This window comes from Lasioglossum baleicum, chromosome 15 (assembly GCF_051020765.1).
Source record: "Lasioglossum baleicum chromosome 15, iyLasBale1, whole genome shotgun sequence".
Taxonomy (NCBI): Eukaryota; Metazoa; Arthropoda; class Insecta; order Hymenoptera; family Halictidae; genus Lasioglossum; species Lasioglossum baleicum.
This window is the reverse complement of record NC_134943.1, coordinates 8800273-8816571: the sequence shown is the minus strand read 5'-3', so window position 1 is coordinate 8816571 and position 16299 is coordinate 8800273. Positions and strand designations below refer to the sequence as shown.

General features: G+C 38.8%; 2 protein-coding genes across 3 annotated transcripts; both read right to left on the bottom strand.

Moving 5' to 3' along the window:
* Positions 1-316: 316 nt before the first annotated feature.
* On the bottom strand, positions 317-2201 carry Rpi (Ribose-5-phosphate isomerase). Its single transcript, XM_076438789.1, has 6 exons — positions 2015-2201; positions 1841-1901; positions 1454-1569; positions 1251-1384; positions 1048-1189; positions 317-958 (listed from the first exon to the last, which is right to left on the bottom strand). The coding sequence occupies exons 1-6, from the start codon at positions 2117-2119 to the stop codon at positions 770-772; spliced, it is 747 nt and encodes a 248-aa protein (XP_076294904.1). The 5' UTR covers positions 2120-2201; the 3' UTR covers positions 317-769.
* A 2247-nt stretch (positions 2202-4448) lies between these two features.
* LOC143216056 (E3 ubiquitin-protein ligase KCMF1) lies at positions 4449-15488 on the bottom strand. Of its 2 annotated transcripts, none has more exons than XM_076438787.1 (8): positions 15239-15488; positions 13685-13852; positions 13467-13606; positions 13078-13277; positions 12483-12570; positions 12180-12400; positions 11409-11850; positions 4449-10690 (listed from the first exon to the last, which is right to left on the bottom strand). In XM_076438787.1, the coding sequence occupies exons 1-8, from the start codon at positions 15252-15254 to the stop codon at positions 10532-10534; spliced, it is 1434 nt and encodes a 477-aa protein (XP_076294902.1). In that variant the 5' UTR covers positions 15255-15488; the 3' UTR covers positions 4449-10531. The 2 variants fall into 2 exon arrangements, with proteins under 2 accessions (XP_076294902.1, XP_076294901.1); XM_076438786.1 differs by having other exon boundaries at positions 12483-12669; positions 15239-15487.
* Positions 15489-16299: the final 811 nt, after the last annotated feature.

The following is a 16299-nucleotide window of genomic DNA, read 5'->3' as shown; positions in this document are numbered from 1 at the left end:
GATGTCTGAATAGCTCGGTCGGTAGAGCATTAGACTTTTAATCTAAGGTTCCAGGGTTCGAGTCTCTGTTGTTCGGCCGTGTTATACTTTTTTATAGCCAGAATTTCATGACGAAATAACTTATTCATTCTTCGTGGAAGATTACAGAAAAAGAATTAATAATTGCACAATGCTGTCTACTTGTTGATTCAAAATAACCGAGCAGCGATAAGATAAGAAGGCAACGGGAACATATTCTGGATGTTCCACAAATTAACACATTATCTATCGGCGGTTTCTCCATAATTAGGGATTTTAGAAAAAGAACTCTTTCATATTATATAAAAATTTGATCTTTAATATCTATTCGGTTTCGTTTTACAAAATATATTCATTATATTTCTACACGAACAGAGTGTATATTAGCTTAAGCACCAATTGTAGCACACCTACAAATAATATTTGGTTGAAACGAGACGCTCGATACTAAGTGAATGCATTAAGTACGTCAAGCGTTCTGTTTAATCTTTCTCGCGAATCAATATATAAATAGGTACAACACAAGTACATTCAGAGTACATTCAGTCTGTATAACTCAATTTCCTTGTAAATTTGTTAGTAAATAGAAATGACGCGTACAAAAATATACGAGAACAACAAAAATGAATAATGAATGATTAACAAACATGAGAATGAAATTATCACTTCAGAAAGGAGTTCGGTAACCTTCTGGTCAACGATTACATATCGTTAAAATCCCGAATATTTAAAATAGTGTGACTAAAATGTGTTAAGACTGTTCTTTAACACTGCCATCGGGCATCCCAAAAAATATTTTCTTCGCCATATTTATGAAGAGACCCGTCTCAACAACTCCAGGCATCATTGAGATCTCTGTGTTGACTTGAACCCAGTTGCTCAGATCTTTGGGAAAGTGCCAGTCCAGAATGAAATTACCGTTGTCTGTTATCACAGGACCCTATTCATAGGATACGAACAATATGAGTAGATTAGTTTCAACAGTTTTAATTATTAATACTATAAATGAAGAAAGCAAAGGATTCTTACAGCTTTTGCTAAGGCCATTCTAATTTTTATATTTCCTCCATAATTTTCTTCTATCCGTCTTTGAATGGCAGTGTATGCCATAGGAATTACTTCTATAGGAATACCTTTCTTATATTGTTCCCCAAGTTTTTGAGAATTTTTCCTAAAGGAAAATAGAATTAAGATAGTAAATGAATGTATGCAATAATTAAAGTTACACTTACGTGTAATCGGCTATTATAACGAGCTGATTTGTGCAGGATGCGACAATTTTTTCTTGAAGCAAGCATCCTCCTCCACCTTTGATGAGATTCATGTCGCAGTCGACCTCGTCTGCTCCATCGATCGCACAATCCAACTGTTAATATTTAAATAATTCAGTATACATTGATTTTACATGGAATACAATGCAAGAATGTTTCCTTACTTTCGGATAGGTCTCTAAATCACCAAGCGTAAGGCAGTTATTCAATATTAGCTGACGGGCTTGAAATGAGGTTGGAATACAGATAACGTTAAGATTTTCTTCTTTAACACGTTCAGCTGTAAAATGCAATTATTCGATTATATTTTACGGATTTGATGCAAGCTTAAATAATCGATTGATATTGTGTAAAATAATCAAAATTAATAATCTTTACATCGAAATAGAGTTACTGTGTTCGCAATAATAAAAAAATGTTACGTATCTTGCGATGGGATCAAAGATCATTTCATAATAGGAATGTGGAAAACGAATGATAATAACATCATAGCAGAGCATAATTGAAATCAATAAACAATCGAATTTAGATGCGAGGTGAAGTAACATTACCTAGTCTATGAACCGCGTGTATTATGGTAGACCCGCTACCAATTCCTATAACGCTGTTATCCTGCAAAACAATTATGCGAACGATTCAAACAATGCATAGAACGCCGCGCCAGTGCATCGGTGTATGGTATAATACTACTACTATTCTACTATTTCGTGATGTGCAAATTTTACCTTTACATATTCGTCTACTGCTTTGTACGCCGCAATTTTCTTTGCATTTTCCAAAGGACCCATCTTGAAGAAATTCCTCGAAACAGAGGTAAAACACGCTTTCATTAATACACCGAACGATTCACTTGCAACCACTTGCAACTCTGACGAGCGCCATGCAGCGCCATGCCGCCATGCGTTAGGGATGCATAGACTTATAAATAGAGATATTTAGACTGCGCCAGCGCGGCCGCGCGACCTGTACGAAGCGTAGAAGCCTGCCATGGTGGCTGGTTGTATATCTATCTCACTCACACACCGATAGTTGGTGGGGGCGAGCGAGCCAGTCACACACAACTCTCACTTTCTACGCACTCCCCACTTTCATTGGGCGAATCTCTCCCCACCAACTCGTCAATTAGAAAGAGAGAGCGTTACAACCACAACAGGCTCTCTCTCTCTCACTCTTTATATCCCGGCAGGCTTCTACTTCCACCCACTATTTTCAAACTCATTCTATATATATATACGATGACGGAGAACGGCGCCAATAGCGAGCCGCATTCGAACCACGTGTCGCGGCGGGAAAATTCAAATTCAAATCATTCGATTCCGCAACAGTCACCGGAGACTACAGGAGGTTCGAAGAAACAACGAGACTCAATCGAATTTCCATTATATTCAGCATCAGAGGCGAATAACACAAAATACAACCAAACACAATTTACATTTCAATAATTATTATGTATAAGATTTCACTTTAATTTTCTATCAGTACTTTAATAGTAATATTCGTCTCAACACTTTCCGTATCAACGTGTCACGCGCGCAGTACTTTCTCTCTCTCTCTCTCTCTCTCTCTCTCTCTCTCTCTCTCTCTCTCTCTCTCTCTCTCACACACATTATTTGCGTTCGTACATCAGGCTCGTACATTTTTTTCTGTTATCGGTTACTTCTTAAAAATCAGGTAAAAATTCGCAAACCGTCATCGTCGCATCGAGTCAATTTGTTCGCGTACGTATTTCGAGCAGACTTGAGAGGGGAAAAAATCGTTAGCAAAATCCATGTTGACGACACACCATATACTATTCTGAGCGGCGACTTCATCAAGATCAAAAAGGGTTTCCGGGGTCCACTTTGTACAACGAAGCGCAAACTTTGGCCGTCGTCGACGTACAAGGCCGAATTAAGGTAATCTCGTGGGTGAATAATAATCGTGTAAAATCTATATATGATATTTGATCGATCGTACGGACACACCGGGCTACGATCGAAATCATTCATCACCGTTACCTGCTCCACGAAAAGTTCCCGCGTAAACGCTGTTTTTCGCGATCGTAAACGCAGAACGAATACCTCTCGTTCAAGCTTGCACACGTACGAAGCTAATACAGTTCCTTTTTTTCTACAATACTATTTTTTCGTTTTCTTTTTCTTTTCGTCTTCATTGAAATTGAGACGATAGACTCGTTTCCAGGATTGTAAGGGTGCAGGGTGCGCTTTCTCATTTCTCGATAATCCAAAAATGGGGTTTCTGAGTAGTAAAAAACGCTACATAAAAGATCAATCTAGGCCGCGATCGCCCTTAAAAGTCCTTATTTTTACGTAATTTGCATAAAGCTGCAACAGCCACATGTTGCCGAATAATGCAAATTACGCTTTGTAAACGTAAAAATAGGACTTTAGAGGGCTATTTCGGCCTAGATTGATTTTTTATCTAGCGCTTTTGATTACTGAAAACCCCCATCTTTCCATTATCGAGAAATAAGAAGCCGCATCCCGCATCCTTAGAACCCTAAATAGAAACGTGTCTATACCCCCTTGTCGAGGAAAGTTTACGACGATACAAATCGCGACGCGTCGCGAGTGTCAATGTTCCTATGTGCAGAATCGCAGTTATTTACCTTATTACTTCGAAGACTTCTTTCCAAGCTATAAAATTTTCGAAGCGAAAAACCGTTTGAAAAAAGAAAAGAAACGAAAAAGAAATATGTATTCCACAGTTTCTCATCTTCTCGGTCAGGCATAAGCATACATTTATAGACATATGCACATGCGCACAGTATCTCCGTTTCTCTCTCTTCCTCGGTCTCTTTCTCACACATGCACGCGTCCACACACTATTTTTCGCTGTCTTTCTGTCCGATCAACTAGAAAGAAGTTTGCGGAGAGGTTTTCGTCTTGTCGACTCTGTTTCTTTTTTTTTTGATTCTACCCTTCTATCCCGTACACCACCCACGATTAATCGAAACAACAATGAAAAAAGAAAACCTGTCTAGATGTTAGGGGGCCACAGAAGCCGCTACGTAAGTTTCTTCAACCCACTCTTCTTTACCTAGCGTTGATACATCCATCTATATGCGCTTTGCTAGCTCCTACAAATTTTATTCTTCGTGCTCTCCTCCGCACGCAACTCGCATCTTCCCTTCGATTATGTTCTTTCTTTTTTATTTGGTTAAGTAAAACTTGTCAAACTTTCGTGGACAAATTATCGATCGATTTAACGAGGAACGTACACCGATCGAGAGACGATCCGGTTCGCACACTGGATATACAATACATTGTCGGTGACACGTTTGAATTATTTAACGAAAGAAAATGTACGCCGGAAGTGCACCTAACTATCGATTGTAAACGAGCGAGTATTAGCGAGATACGACACGATTCGACTAACGAGTTCTATCACGGACGCGACAACGTTAGTCAAATGAAACGGTACTCTTTCTTTTCTTCTTTTTTTTTTTAAAACATCATCTCGTTTCGTCGATTCACTTATTATTTTCTTAGAGTCTTCTGAGCTGATCGCGTTCGACGCTGAAATATTTTCGTTTGTCTATCAAACGCGTATCTTGGAACTCCTTGGAAAAAAATGAAATCTCTGACGTGAGGAAGGCTACAGCGATAGTATGTCGATGGTGCATATTACGCGAATGCATACTTTTATGTCACAGTACAAAAATACTGTGGGAAAAATATAGTGTAATAAATATCCTTAATAAAAAAAGAAAAGGAAGTTTCCTTTCTCACGTTTACAATGTGTTTTTTTTTTACGTTTTGTGTTTTTTTGTTTGGTTATTCGTTAGCAACCGTTTTATATTTATCAGACAATTTCTTACAACGACAAAGTAGAGTAATTCGAGTGTGAGTTGAATCGCGCGCCATTAACCTGATAACCAGAGAACGATCTCTATGGATCGAAAGAAAACATTGAAAACTTATACAGGAATAGGTATACATTTGAACACCGATGACCATTCAACTTTTTGTCCACCCCGGTTAACAGGCCAAGTGACAGAGCATCGTTCTAATGTCAATGACAAATCTCCCTCGTTCGAAAATGATCGTATCGATATATTATTATACAAACTTTCGCCATGTTGGGCCTCTATCTACCTACAAGTCCTAATTTATTATTAAATACTAATGAATCGATTATAACGATAAGAAAATTGTATCGCGATAAGAGCGTAATATATGAGAAATCATTGTGTTCGATCGCATCTCGAAAGTTTCTTTTTTCTCCTCCGATTACTTTTCTCGGCGTTGCGATTTTATTCTTCATCTCTGTCTTTTTATATTTTGTTCGTTTTTCTTTTTTTTGCGATTTTTTGCCTCAATACGTGTGCATACTTGCGAGTGATCACTAGACTCGTCACCGCGATCAATTTCTGCGAAAAATCGCTCGATTGAAAAATACAATAGAGTTGCCCGAGACCGAATGGAACGTTTCGCAGTCTAGCGATCATCGTCGATCGTCGATCGTAAGAGGTAGGCAAAGTTTCCTTTTACCACAAGAATATTCTACAATCGTTCGAAACAAGACTGTTATTTGAATTTCTACAAAGCGGGAGTCTTTTTTTATTCGACGAACAGAGCGGATAAAAAATTATGTAGATAAAAGTTTTGCCAGTCTCTCTGCTGTCCGCTTCCGGTACACACACGTGCACGCGCATACACTTGTTTGAACGTATATAAATATTCCATCTATATACGCACGCGTATATATAGTAATATTTTTGTATATTTATGCGGTAGGCAATATGTAAAATATATAGTTGGAATCGGAATCGAGAGTGTCGATTTCATCGAACAGCACAATTTTTCGTCGAATAGAAAAGAAGATGGGATATGGGGGAGAAAAAAGCGCGCTTTTTCATCCTCTCCGATTTTTCTTGTTCGCATCACGAGATCGAAAACTATGGCGCCATAATCATGAAAATTCGTTGTCAAGTTCGCTCTCTTTTTTCGTGAAAATCCACTTATGTTTTCCCAAAAATTTTTCGATACAATGATCGAGAATTCTAGCTCGCTCCCTTCTTTTCTAGTGGCGGAATATTTGGGCCCCATCATGGTGAATTATACAGAAATTTTGTCTACAGTCATGATAGACCCGAACGTACCGTTCCAGGGTTACTCGTGTAAAATAGTGCGTTTATTTGTTTCCTTTCGTTATTTCAGATGATAATTTCCAAACTTCATTCTCTTTATTCTGTCCTGGGCCTCTCATATCCGCCACTGATACTGCTTCCCGAAAAGAACGGGGACATTTAGAAACGAAAAAAGAGAAGAAAAAAAGATTGAGACAGTTACGCCAATACTCTGAGACATACTTTCGGTTTTACGAATAAATATAAATATGTATGTAGATATATTTTATAATTAACGCAAAAAACCGTTCTCCTTTGAAGATTACGCTGAGGTTTGAATTATTCGACGAAGTAAATGAAAAATCGGCGACGATGGAGCGCAGCGTTCGATTGAGAGGCGGCTGTAATTACTAGGTATTGGAAAAAGCTCGTATCATCAATTCTCATAAAATTTGGTTACTGCGGAAAAGAGTGATAAACTTCTTTCACAAGTTTGTTTAAATTGAAAATCAAAGATCGTTCGTTTAGGATCTGTTAATAAATCGTTTAATAGCGACAGAAATTTCTTTGAATGTTACTAAAAAGCTATTTTAAGAAAGTTCAGATGTCTTCGAACGAACTTTTTTCGTTACCTAATAGATTGCGGGTTTATTGTATTGATTACAAAATATTTAGCTAATCGAGACACGTTGTTTTCAGCGAAAATAATTGCAGCTCGCCGGAACGACCGCAGTGTAGTATGTACTAATTTACGAGTAATCGGATTGTTACTCGAGCCTTTCGGGATTCCGGAAGTGACGTAGAAACAAGGGGGAACGCAAGTTTGCTGCGGACAGAACAGCGGCACATTGGAATCGCGAAAGAAAGAATGAAGAGGCGTAGCACGTGCTAATCGTCGACTTTATATGAAGAAAGTTGAATTCGATACATAGGAAAGTCGGAGCCACTGTCGATGTTCTCGTCGCTTTCGTTTTCTCTTGTCGATCAATGGGAATTGAGTTTCGTGTCGCATGCTCGCGCGGAGTCTTGCTTCGTTCTGATCCGCGTGACAAAGCGCTTTTTCCCTCTCCGTCGAGTGTGGGTAACTCGTTCTCCGTAATCGACACCGTCTCTTCCGGTGTAGCGAAATGATCTTGCGTTTTTTTTTAGTACCTTCTAACAGCAACGATTATATCCGTGTTTACATGTATTTATTACTGCGGTAGAAACTAAATTCTTCACCTCGCATATTTGCGTACGCGTCCCAAAACCACCCGGTTAACAAATTGTAAGATTTTTTTTTAATTATAAGATCGACACATCTCCGAAAGGTTCCCTGTGAATTTTATCAGGCAATTCGTGTTAAGGCAGTTAGTATATTATCTTTTTTTTGTTCCTCTTTGTCTAGCGGCCTTTCCTCCATTTTTCTTGTCCTCTTTTTTTCGCAATGTTAATTGTTAATTCACGAATCGCAAAGTACACGAGAATACGATTAACAGGGGATCAGACAGAAACTCAACAAAAGATCCAGGATGAGAGAGAGAGAGAGAGAGAGAGAGAGAGAGAGAAACGAAACGTCTAGTCTTTCAACACCTTTGGTTATTCGTAACGTTAATATAATTATAAATTCGATTCCGAATTTGAACGTTTAAAATAGCCGGAACACGCGAGAGCATGTAAAGACAATTAAAAAAGTAATCGTAATAATGAAAAGTCACACGCTACATACTTTATATAATTTTTTATCAGTTTATATGTATATGTATAAGTGTGTATATATATATATATATGTATAATTTTACTTTGTTGTTTTCATCATCCACGTCTGGCAGATACACCCACAAAAGAAAAAAAATAGTTAAACCAACATAAGATGAGAAATTAATACAAAGAAAAATTAATTACAAAACGAAATGTACACAAATGGATTAACGAAGAGACCTATGCGGTGAAATTAAAAAGAAAGAGCGGCAAGGAGGCGGGGGGAGGGGATCGTGATGGCATTGGGGGAAGGCGGTAGTGAAGGGAGACAAGAGGGATGACGATGATCGAAAAACATACCTAATTTACTCGTTTTATACGCGAGCTGGTTCGATTGCGGTTCTACTCTCAGTAGAATCGTCGCGTCGGAGAATGTCCGCGCGATGTATTCGCAACGTACGTCACACGCACGCGTTCGACGCACCTTCTCTTTTTCTTGCATTTTTTTTCTGTCGCGTTCGAGATTATCTCTTTACTATTTTTCCTCGTTAAAACGCAAATCGACAAACTCATTCGCCGAACAAAAGAAAACAAACAGAAATTCAGATGAAGTCTCTTACACCGAAAAAGAAAATAAAACGAAACAAAACACACGTATAAATACAGTATAAATTTAATCTCGCTTCGTACCGTAAAATGGAGCGATTAGATTTGCCATTATAGGCGAAAGCGATGGATAACAAAAGTAAATAGTTTTTTAAAAGGGACACGCGCGCATCTAATAAATATCTCGCTCGCATTGAATTAAGTATACTCGAACGTTTTCGATTAAAATACAATTTAAAGCTTGGTCTAATCCCTCCATTTTCCAACAGCGATCGCTAGAGGATCCGTAACATGCCAAGGGATGGCCCGCCTATCTAATTTTCAAAATACACGTACCACAGCAATTAATTCTGCAAGCATCGAAATTGATTTGAAATTATAATCGCGACCGTCTCGCGACTACTCTTTTTTTGTCCGATAACTGCACCGCGGGTTTTATGCATATATAGAATATATCAATGTTTAAAGTTCAGCATAGTTAAAAATACGATAAGTTCGACGAGGCTCTCGCTTTGTACGAAACCGTTTCTGTAAAATAGTCCCTAAAAATCCATATTTGCATAAACATCCGCAGACTATCGATGTATCTATGAGTTTACGTGGTTGTGTCTGTATATTTATGTGTGCCGGTGTATGGACAATTTGTATCGCTGATACAGCGAGATATTAAAAGTACTTTCATGGTCGATCACTGCCTTAATACGTTCCGTTCTAATTTAGATTTGTCAACCCGTTAACCGAGAAAGGCGAGACAAACTCATTATAATTGTAATCGCTAGACTGAGGATACATATCATACATTTATTGGAATTTCGACATTCCGGATATCTGAGATGTTTCTATTTTAGTTGGATCTTAATGAAATTTTGTAATAGAAGAATCAGATTAATATACGACTGAAATTTTCGAAAATCAAGATCCATAGTCTAGTATTTGCTTCCGAACATTTTCGAATTGAACCGTATTGTGATGTTTGAGGCAACATCGACTGTTAGCCGGTTAACAGGTTGAATCGCGAACGGACCAACCCAGGCGACAAATAAATCCTTAATTTTCTATGAAACACGTGTTCCGTATCCTAAAAGCAAACAAAACGACAGTATAGGATACGTTAGCTGCTAAACGTTTCAACAAAGTACACAATATAATCAGTATAGAGGAAAAAAAGATTAATTTCACCAGCTCTCTCGGATCCGGCGTTGTAAAAGCGTAGTGCGTATGACGGGCACGGTGCGTTTTTCTAAGTTCCTCGAATTCTCTGTATTCACAGGGCTCCCGGTGTGATTCGAGATGTACATTTTTGAGTATTCTTTCGCCTTCATCGAACACGTCCGACTCTGTCCCAAACCGTTGCCTATATGTATACGCAGTCACCGGTAAACCATGAAACTTTTAATATTTTTTTTTGTCCACGTTGCCGTGCTCTCCGATCCTTTTTACGTTATTTCTTTTGCGTTTCTCTCGGCCAGTCTCGACATATATATCCTCGATTCAACGTGTGTGTCGTGACACAGAATACAACAGAAATGTTTTTCAATATGGAAGAACGTGGCAAGACTCGCTGAGGAGCGGTGCACGAGGAGTTTGTATATGACTGCAAGAAGTGAGTTATGTACATTATTTGCATGTGTCGGCGAATCAGCCCTTGCCCTTGTTCCATGTCACAATAACGACAAAAAAGATGGCGAGATTAGAGAGTTTCAGTTTTCTTTTTTTGTTTGGAAAGTGATAAGATAGGGAGGGTGAGGAGGAGGGCATTCGAATAATTATTAATATATAATATTATAATAATAACAATAATGATGAGGTGTTCTAAACAGTGCTAGGACTAGTGCTAGAGGGTCCTGTGAGGAGTCAGGGTGGGTGGGTACGGGCTAAGGAGGGGTTAGTGTGGGGGCGGAGGTTCCGTAGACTGGTTTCTGCCATCTACAGCCCTAACCGGCTTCCTACGCGAAGAACCTGTTACTCTATGGTACGCTGGTGTCGGGGTCGCTATCGGGTCTCTGATAGTTCTAACTGGTGACACCAATGGTTGTTGCAGTACCTGTACGCAAACATTTCAAACGTTCAATTTACCAGAAAACCATCTCACCTTATTATCAGGGCAATCTGTTAGTTGAACAACATTCTGTACCAGAGTTGGGCAAAAGTTATCTCGAATAACGAGCAAATCAGTTATTAATTATTTCATTCAAAATTTACATTAAATTTTACAAAACTTTGAAAAATATTTTTCGTAGTTTGAACCATCATAGATTCAAAAATTTGAGCTTCCTCTTTACAACGACACCTTAAGAATTGATGTACGATTCTTTTTAGTATAAGTTAATATAAGTTACAGCATGAGGGCTTTACACGACTGAACTTGGTCCTCATTTTTGTTCCATAAAACAGTGAAAAAATATCGTATCAAAGAAACAGATGACCTTAGCCGGCAGCGTGGTCGCCAATCTGTGTCGCTAATCGACAGGATACAGTGTAACGAATAAAGGAATAACGAATGAACGAATAACGGATAAAAATTTATTCGAATAATGCCCAATTCTGTTCTGTACGTACAATAAGTACAGTGTAGCTTTAATATTCGGATACTACACAATTATTTGTTGTGTTTATCGTGTACGTACAAAATTGTTGATCGTGTACAACGTTACAGAGAAGAATACAGAGTAACGAAGTAAAGTGTGTAATATCCGTGTACTAAAGGAATTCGCTATAAGTAGAATCTGAAATTATCTATGAAATATTTAACGAAGACTCACCACTGGCGGTAATACACTATGCATCAGTGTTTGAACCCTAGGTGTGTTTTGTGTCGCGAGGTTATTCGAGTTCGGGGGCGGCAATCCTTGAGTCTGTACACCTGTTCCCACGCCATCAGCAGCAGCAGCCTGAACAGTATGCGATTGTTGTGTAGACGTTTGCGTTACGTTTTTACTCGTCGCTTGATCCCTTTTCGCCTCCTGAGTTAAACTTAATTTCTTCGTAGAAACGGTTGAAGAGTTGGCGTTCGGTGTTTCCGGGCTGGTAGTGGCAGTAGTTGCGCTCGACACTGGCGTTTGCGCTGCAGACTCCTGCTGTATCAACTCCGGCAATGTTTGTGACAGAGTACTGACGATTAATTCACGCGTGAACAGGCTCCTGTTCGCGCTCTCGCGTTCAATGTTCTGCAGATGTACGTCAGACAGAGTACTCGTGATGCATCTGTGGAAAATAAAAAGAAAACGTCGAATGATTAAATGCTGTTAGTATCCGAGCGAGTAAACATATGCTTGTTGCCTCATGGAAGTTAAGAATAGCTATACCGCAGCATTTACTCTCAACGGGATATCTTAAAATATAGCTTTTGGCACCTAGTACAATGACCGTGATATCCACTTTTACAGCTTTCCGACAAAGAACTCGCTTGCACGTATATCAGCGACGGAATATACGACGGTATAGATAAAAAACTTGTGTATCGGTTTCTTATTTCCGACAACCGTTATGTAAGAAAGTATACTATCCAATCGAAGCTTTTTTAATCGACATACCTCGGTAATAGAAACATATAGTTCTGTGAATTGGTAGACAATACGCCGGACGGGTTGGCCACATTGGTTGCATTATTATTACTACTCGCACTATTTGCTACCACACTGGTCAAAGTTGTAGAAGGACCTCCACTGGTACCTCCTCCACCACTCACAGAACCAATAGCCTGTGTCTGCCTCCTAGTATGGGGAGGTAACCGCTCCAATTGTTGCCTAGCAGCCTAGAACAATGTCTCTTATTATTTATACTGCATACTTCGAACAAATAAGACTCTCAGTTACCGAATAACACAGTGTACATACTCTAAATTGTTGGCGCTCCATTTGTAGCTGCATTTGCAAGTGTTGTAATTGCGAGGGTGTTGATGGGCTCTGACCAGTTCCTCCACCTCTACGAACACCGGATAATTGAGAGAGTAACTCAGTAATCGGATCTATACCATCTCGACTACTCGGACTCAATCCCCCGGACGAACTGAAATGCATGGACCTGCAGGTCCAATGACACACCAATGAACATTATCTAAGATGAGATGACAATGAACAACTGTTCCTGAAGTCTTATTTCGTGACCCTTAATATTCGGCGGCGATGTATTGCGAGGGTTTAAGAATGAGGACCTAATGAATCGATACATTAAAATCCTTACAGTACAAACGAAAAAACAATACGGCCAAATACATGCATTCGAAGGTGAAACTTCGATAGTAGACGTGTACGATGCACCGAACGCACTCAGTGTTGCTCAGTGTACTTGTTAGCAATCTCGCTTCGTATTGTTCCTCTGATCGAACGCGATCACACCAAAATTTTTGTATTTTGGTTGAACCGTAATGGCAATCATTTTTTTTCAGATTATACTGCAACATTCGCCAGACACGCTCACCGAAATACATACCTGCGAGGTCGTGGCCCACTAAGAACTCTAGATTGATGCAGTTGTACCCGTCTACCACTATGTCTACTTGAAGCTGGTTCATCTAGAAAAGAGATCAGGTCCCTTGGTCCACTACGATGCTCCATACTTAAATGTGCCGCAAAATCATCAGTCACGCTATTAGGATCTCCTCCTGGAGTGGATGCACATACAGGACAAACCTATAATGAAATTGCACGCTCAGACATTGTTTGCTACCCTAAACTATATTTTCACGGCTTCCTGTTGCACGTACCACAGTTTTAATATGACCTCCCATTTGTTTTACATTTTTAACTGACTACCAACATGTTTGTCAAATCATTTATAGTACTATTTGTATTTGGTACATTATCAACTCTGATACTTACCACTTCGAAAGAAGTGTCCGGATGATCCGCGGTAACATGCTCTTGCAAGGTAGCCTCGGTGAAACCCATTCTTGTACAATAGGGACAAGTTAAAGACTGTGGCTGCTCTATACTCACTCCCTCTCCACCATAATATAATTCTATTAGATAACATATCAGAATGTTAATTGTTACCGAAACACGAGACACAAGAACAGAAAATTTCTATATTTTCTTACCGAAATCAGATCTAGTAAGTATACATTGCATCGGATGATCGGTGAGATGACGTGTACTGCTGACACCTCCTTCATAACAGCTAGCACATAAGTCATAGTCGAAGCACACTAGGCACTTATACCTGCGACCCCGAAAATGACCCTTTAAGCAAGAGTCACAGCTTACCCCTGAAATAAATTCAGCCATATATTACTGTACACCGACTGAGAAATGGACCACAAAGACGATAGTGGAATCGTGATTTGCCGAGTCTCAAAACAGTGCAAACACTGTTGCTCCCGCAAAAGATATTTCTATATATACATATCTTATGCACAGGTATATGTGCACTAACCTTGAACCAAATCTATAAAAAGTAACTTGCTTCAGTCTACTTCTAAATTTGAATGTAAGTGCATGCTATTTTTTAACAAACATTGCTCGACATTTTTATAATAATATATGAATTTTTTTATGGCTGTTTAATGACCATGTAAATAGTAAAGATCATGATGTGCAAATACATGATTTCTGACGATTAATTATACCTATGCCGGTTAACCTTTGTTTGTTACACTAGAAGCCCTGTTTATATTTATATATAGAATAACATCTCCTATGGTACTACTCCTTTAGCTTAGACATATATTTTTTTCCACCGCTAAAGATATGAAATTGTTTTAGCGGAATAATATAAATATAAACGTTGCCTATGCAAATAATTTGTAATCTATAGGCATAGAAAAGGTGAAAAAAGCTTTGTAATCCCGATACGGATACTGATACAAGCATAATATCGGCAAAACTTTTGTGCTTCAACGTGATATTTGTAACTTTAATTATGTAACATGCAAAGATGTAACGAGATAGAAAAAATAATACATGTTTACTTTGCTCGTGCAAGTATTATGATTTTCACTCTACAATCGTACCGTTTATACTTTAAAAAAACAAATGTACAGAATTGTTTAATACTAAAATTCTGATCTTGCAGGTAAATAAACAATGTTTCGTTGTTCAAAGAACAGAAATTTGAGAATTGAAGGAGGACGGATGAAAATTCTGGCTCTGTGTAGAAGAACAACAGAAATTCGTTCCAATATGTTTTGCAAGTCTAACATTATGAGAAAGAGAAGGGGATTGAAGAAAACTAATTCCAAAGTAGTCAGCTGGTGGAGTGTTCTGACAGCCGGCCAAAACGATTTTTTCGACAGAGCTTTTTCGCCTGCAAGGACAAAGCATCGGGGAGGAATGACATCGCAAAAAAGTTTACCGAAATCATCAAAGAAGAACATTACAAATCCTCAGAAATTGGAGTAATTTTTTAATAAGTGCTGCCATCTGGCCTCTGACATTAGACCCTTTGATACAGGGCTCGCGAGAGAAATGTCTCTTGCGAAAAATCTCATGTGTCGCAGATCTCGTAACCTCGACGACGATTCTGCACGAATTATCCATGCATGAACCCGAATCACCGTCGACCCGATCATTTTATGATCAATGCGAAACAAATTAGCGAACGGGGAAATTCGAGGCTGACTTGCCTGGCCAGGGAACAGCGCACACGTACGTACCTTCATGTCGATTCATTTTCCGTTTAAAATCTCATATACGCCGATAGCGCGAGGTCTCGCGATCGAACGGTTCACGAGATACGATTGCCTGCTCGCCACTGCGTTCACTCTTCACACGTTTTGCTCAGCGCAGCGGACACGATGGGAAAAACATGAATCGTCGAACAAAAAATTTCTCGTTAGAATTTCCAGCGTAAACCTAACCCAACTAGGCTACCGTGACGTCACGCTAGACCTACGCTCCCGGAGAACGTTGCGGGCAGGGTCTCTGTCGTTGCGACGTTGCCACTCGCCGTGAGAAACGTGAGCGGGAAATCCAAACGTTATTCAGCACAATTCTTTCGTTTCAACGATATTATCGAAAATTCCTATTATTTCGATTATACCAACACTTAAACGTTGACATTAAACGTGATTAAACGTTATACTTCGTATATAAAACTTTATATAAATCATGAAACAACATTTTCTTCGCCGATTTTGAAAGAACGGACAGGCGCGGGTAATTCAAATGTTATTGGGCACAAGCCTTTTATTTCAACGGTATTATTGAAAATTGCCGTTATTTTGAATGTGTTAATGTTAATATTTGTACATCAATATAAAGCTTATAGATCATACACAGTTAATATTTCGTGCACTACTTGTAGTAAACCATAGAAAATATATTCTTTGTTCGTTTTATGGTTTTAATCAAACGGACACTCGCGGGTAATTTAAATGTTGTTAGGTACGATTGTTTGTTCTCAGCGATATTTATTGAAAATTCCCATCACTCCAAATATATTAATGCTTATGCTAATTTTAAGAGGAGATACCATGTGTTGTTTGTAAAATTCAAATGCGCTAACATCCTCTTTCGAAGAACAACGAACAAAAGCTCGCTAGTTACTAACAGAAATTGAACTGTACGTGTCACGGTACGTGTGCGATAATCATTTCCAATAGAAGTTCAAATACTTTTATTAATTCGCGTTTGATATACAATGTTATTTTGTGCAACGTGTTCGAAGTACTTTCTGGTGATGTAATGTCAACCATTCGATTGACGATCTATGATT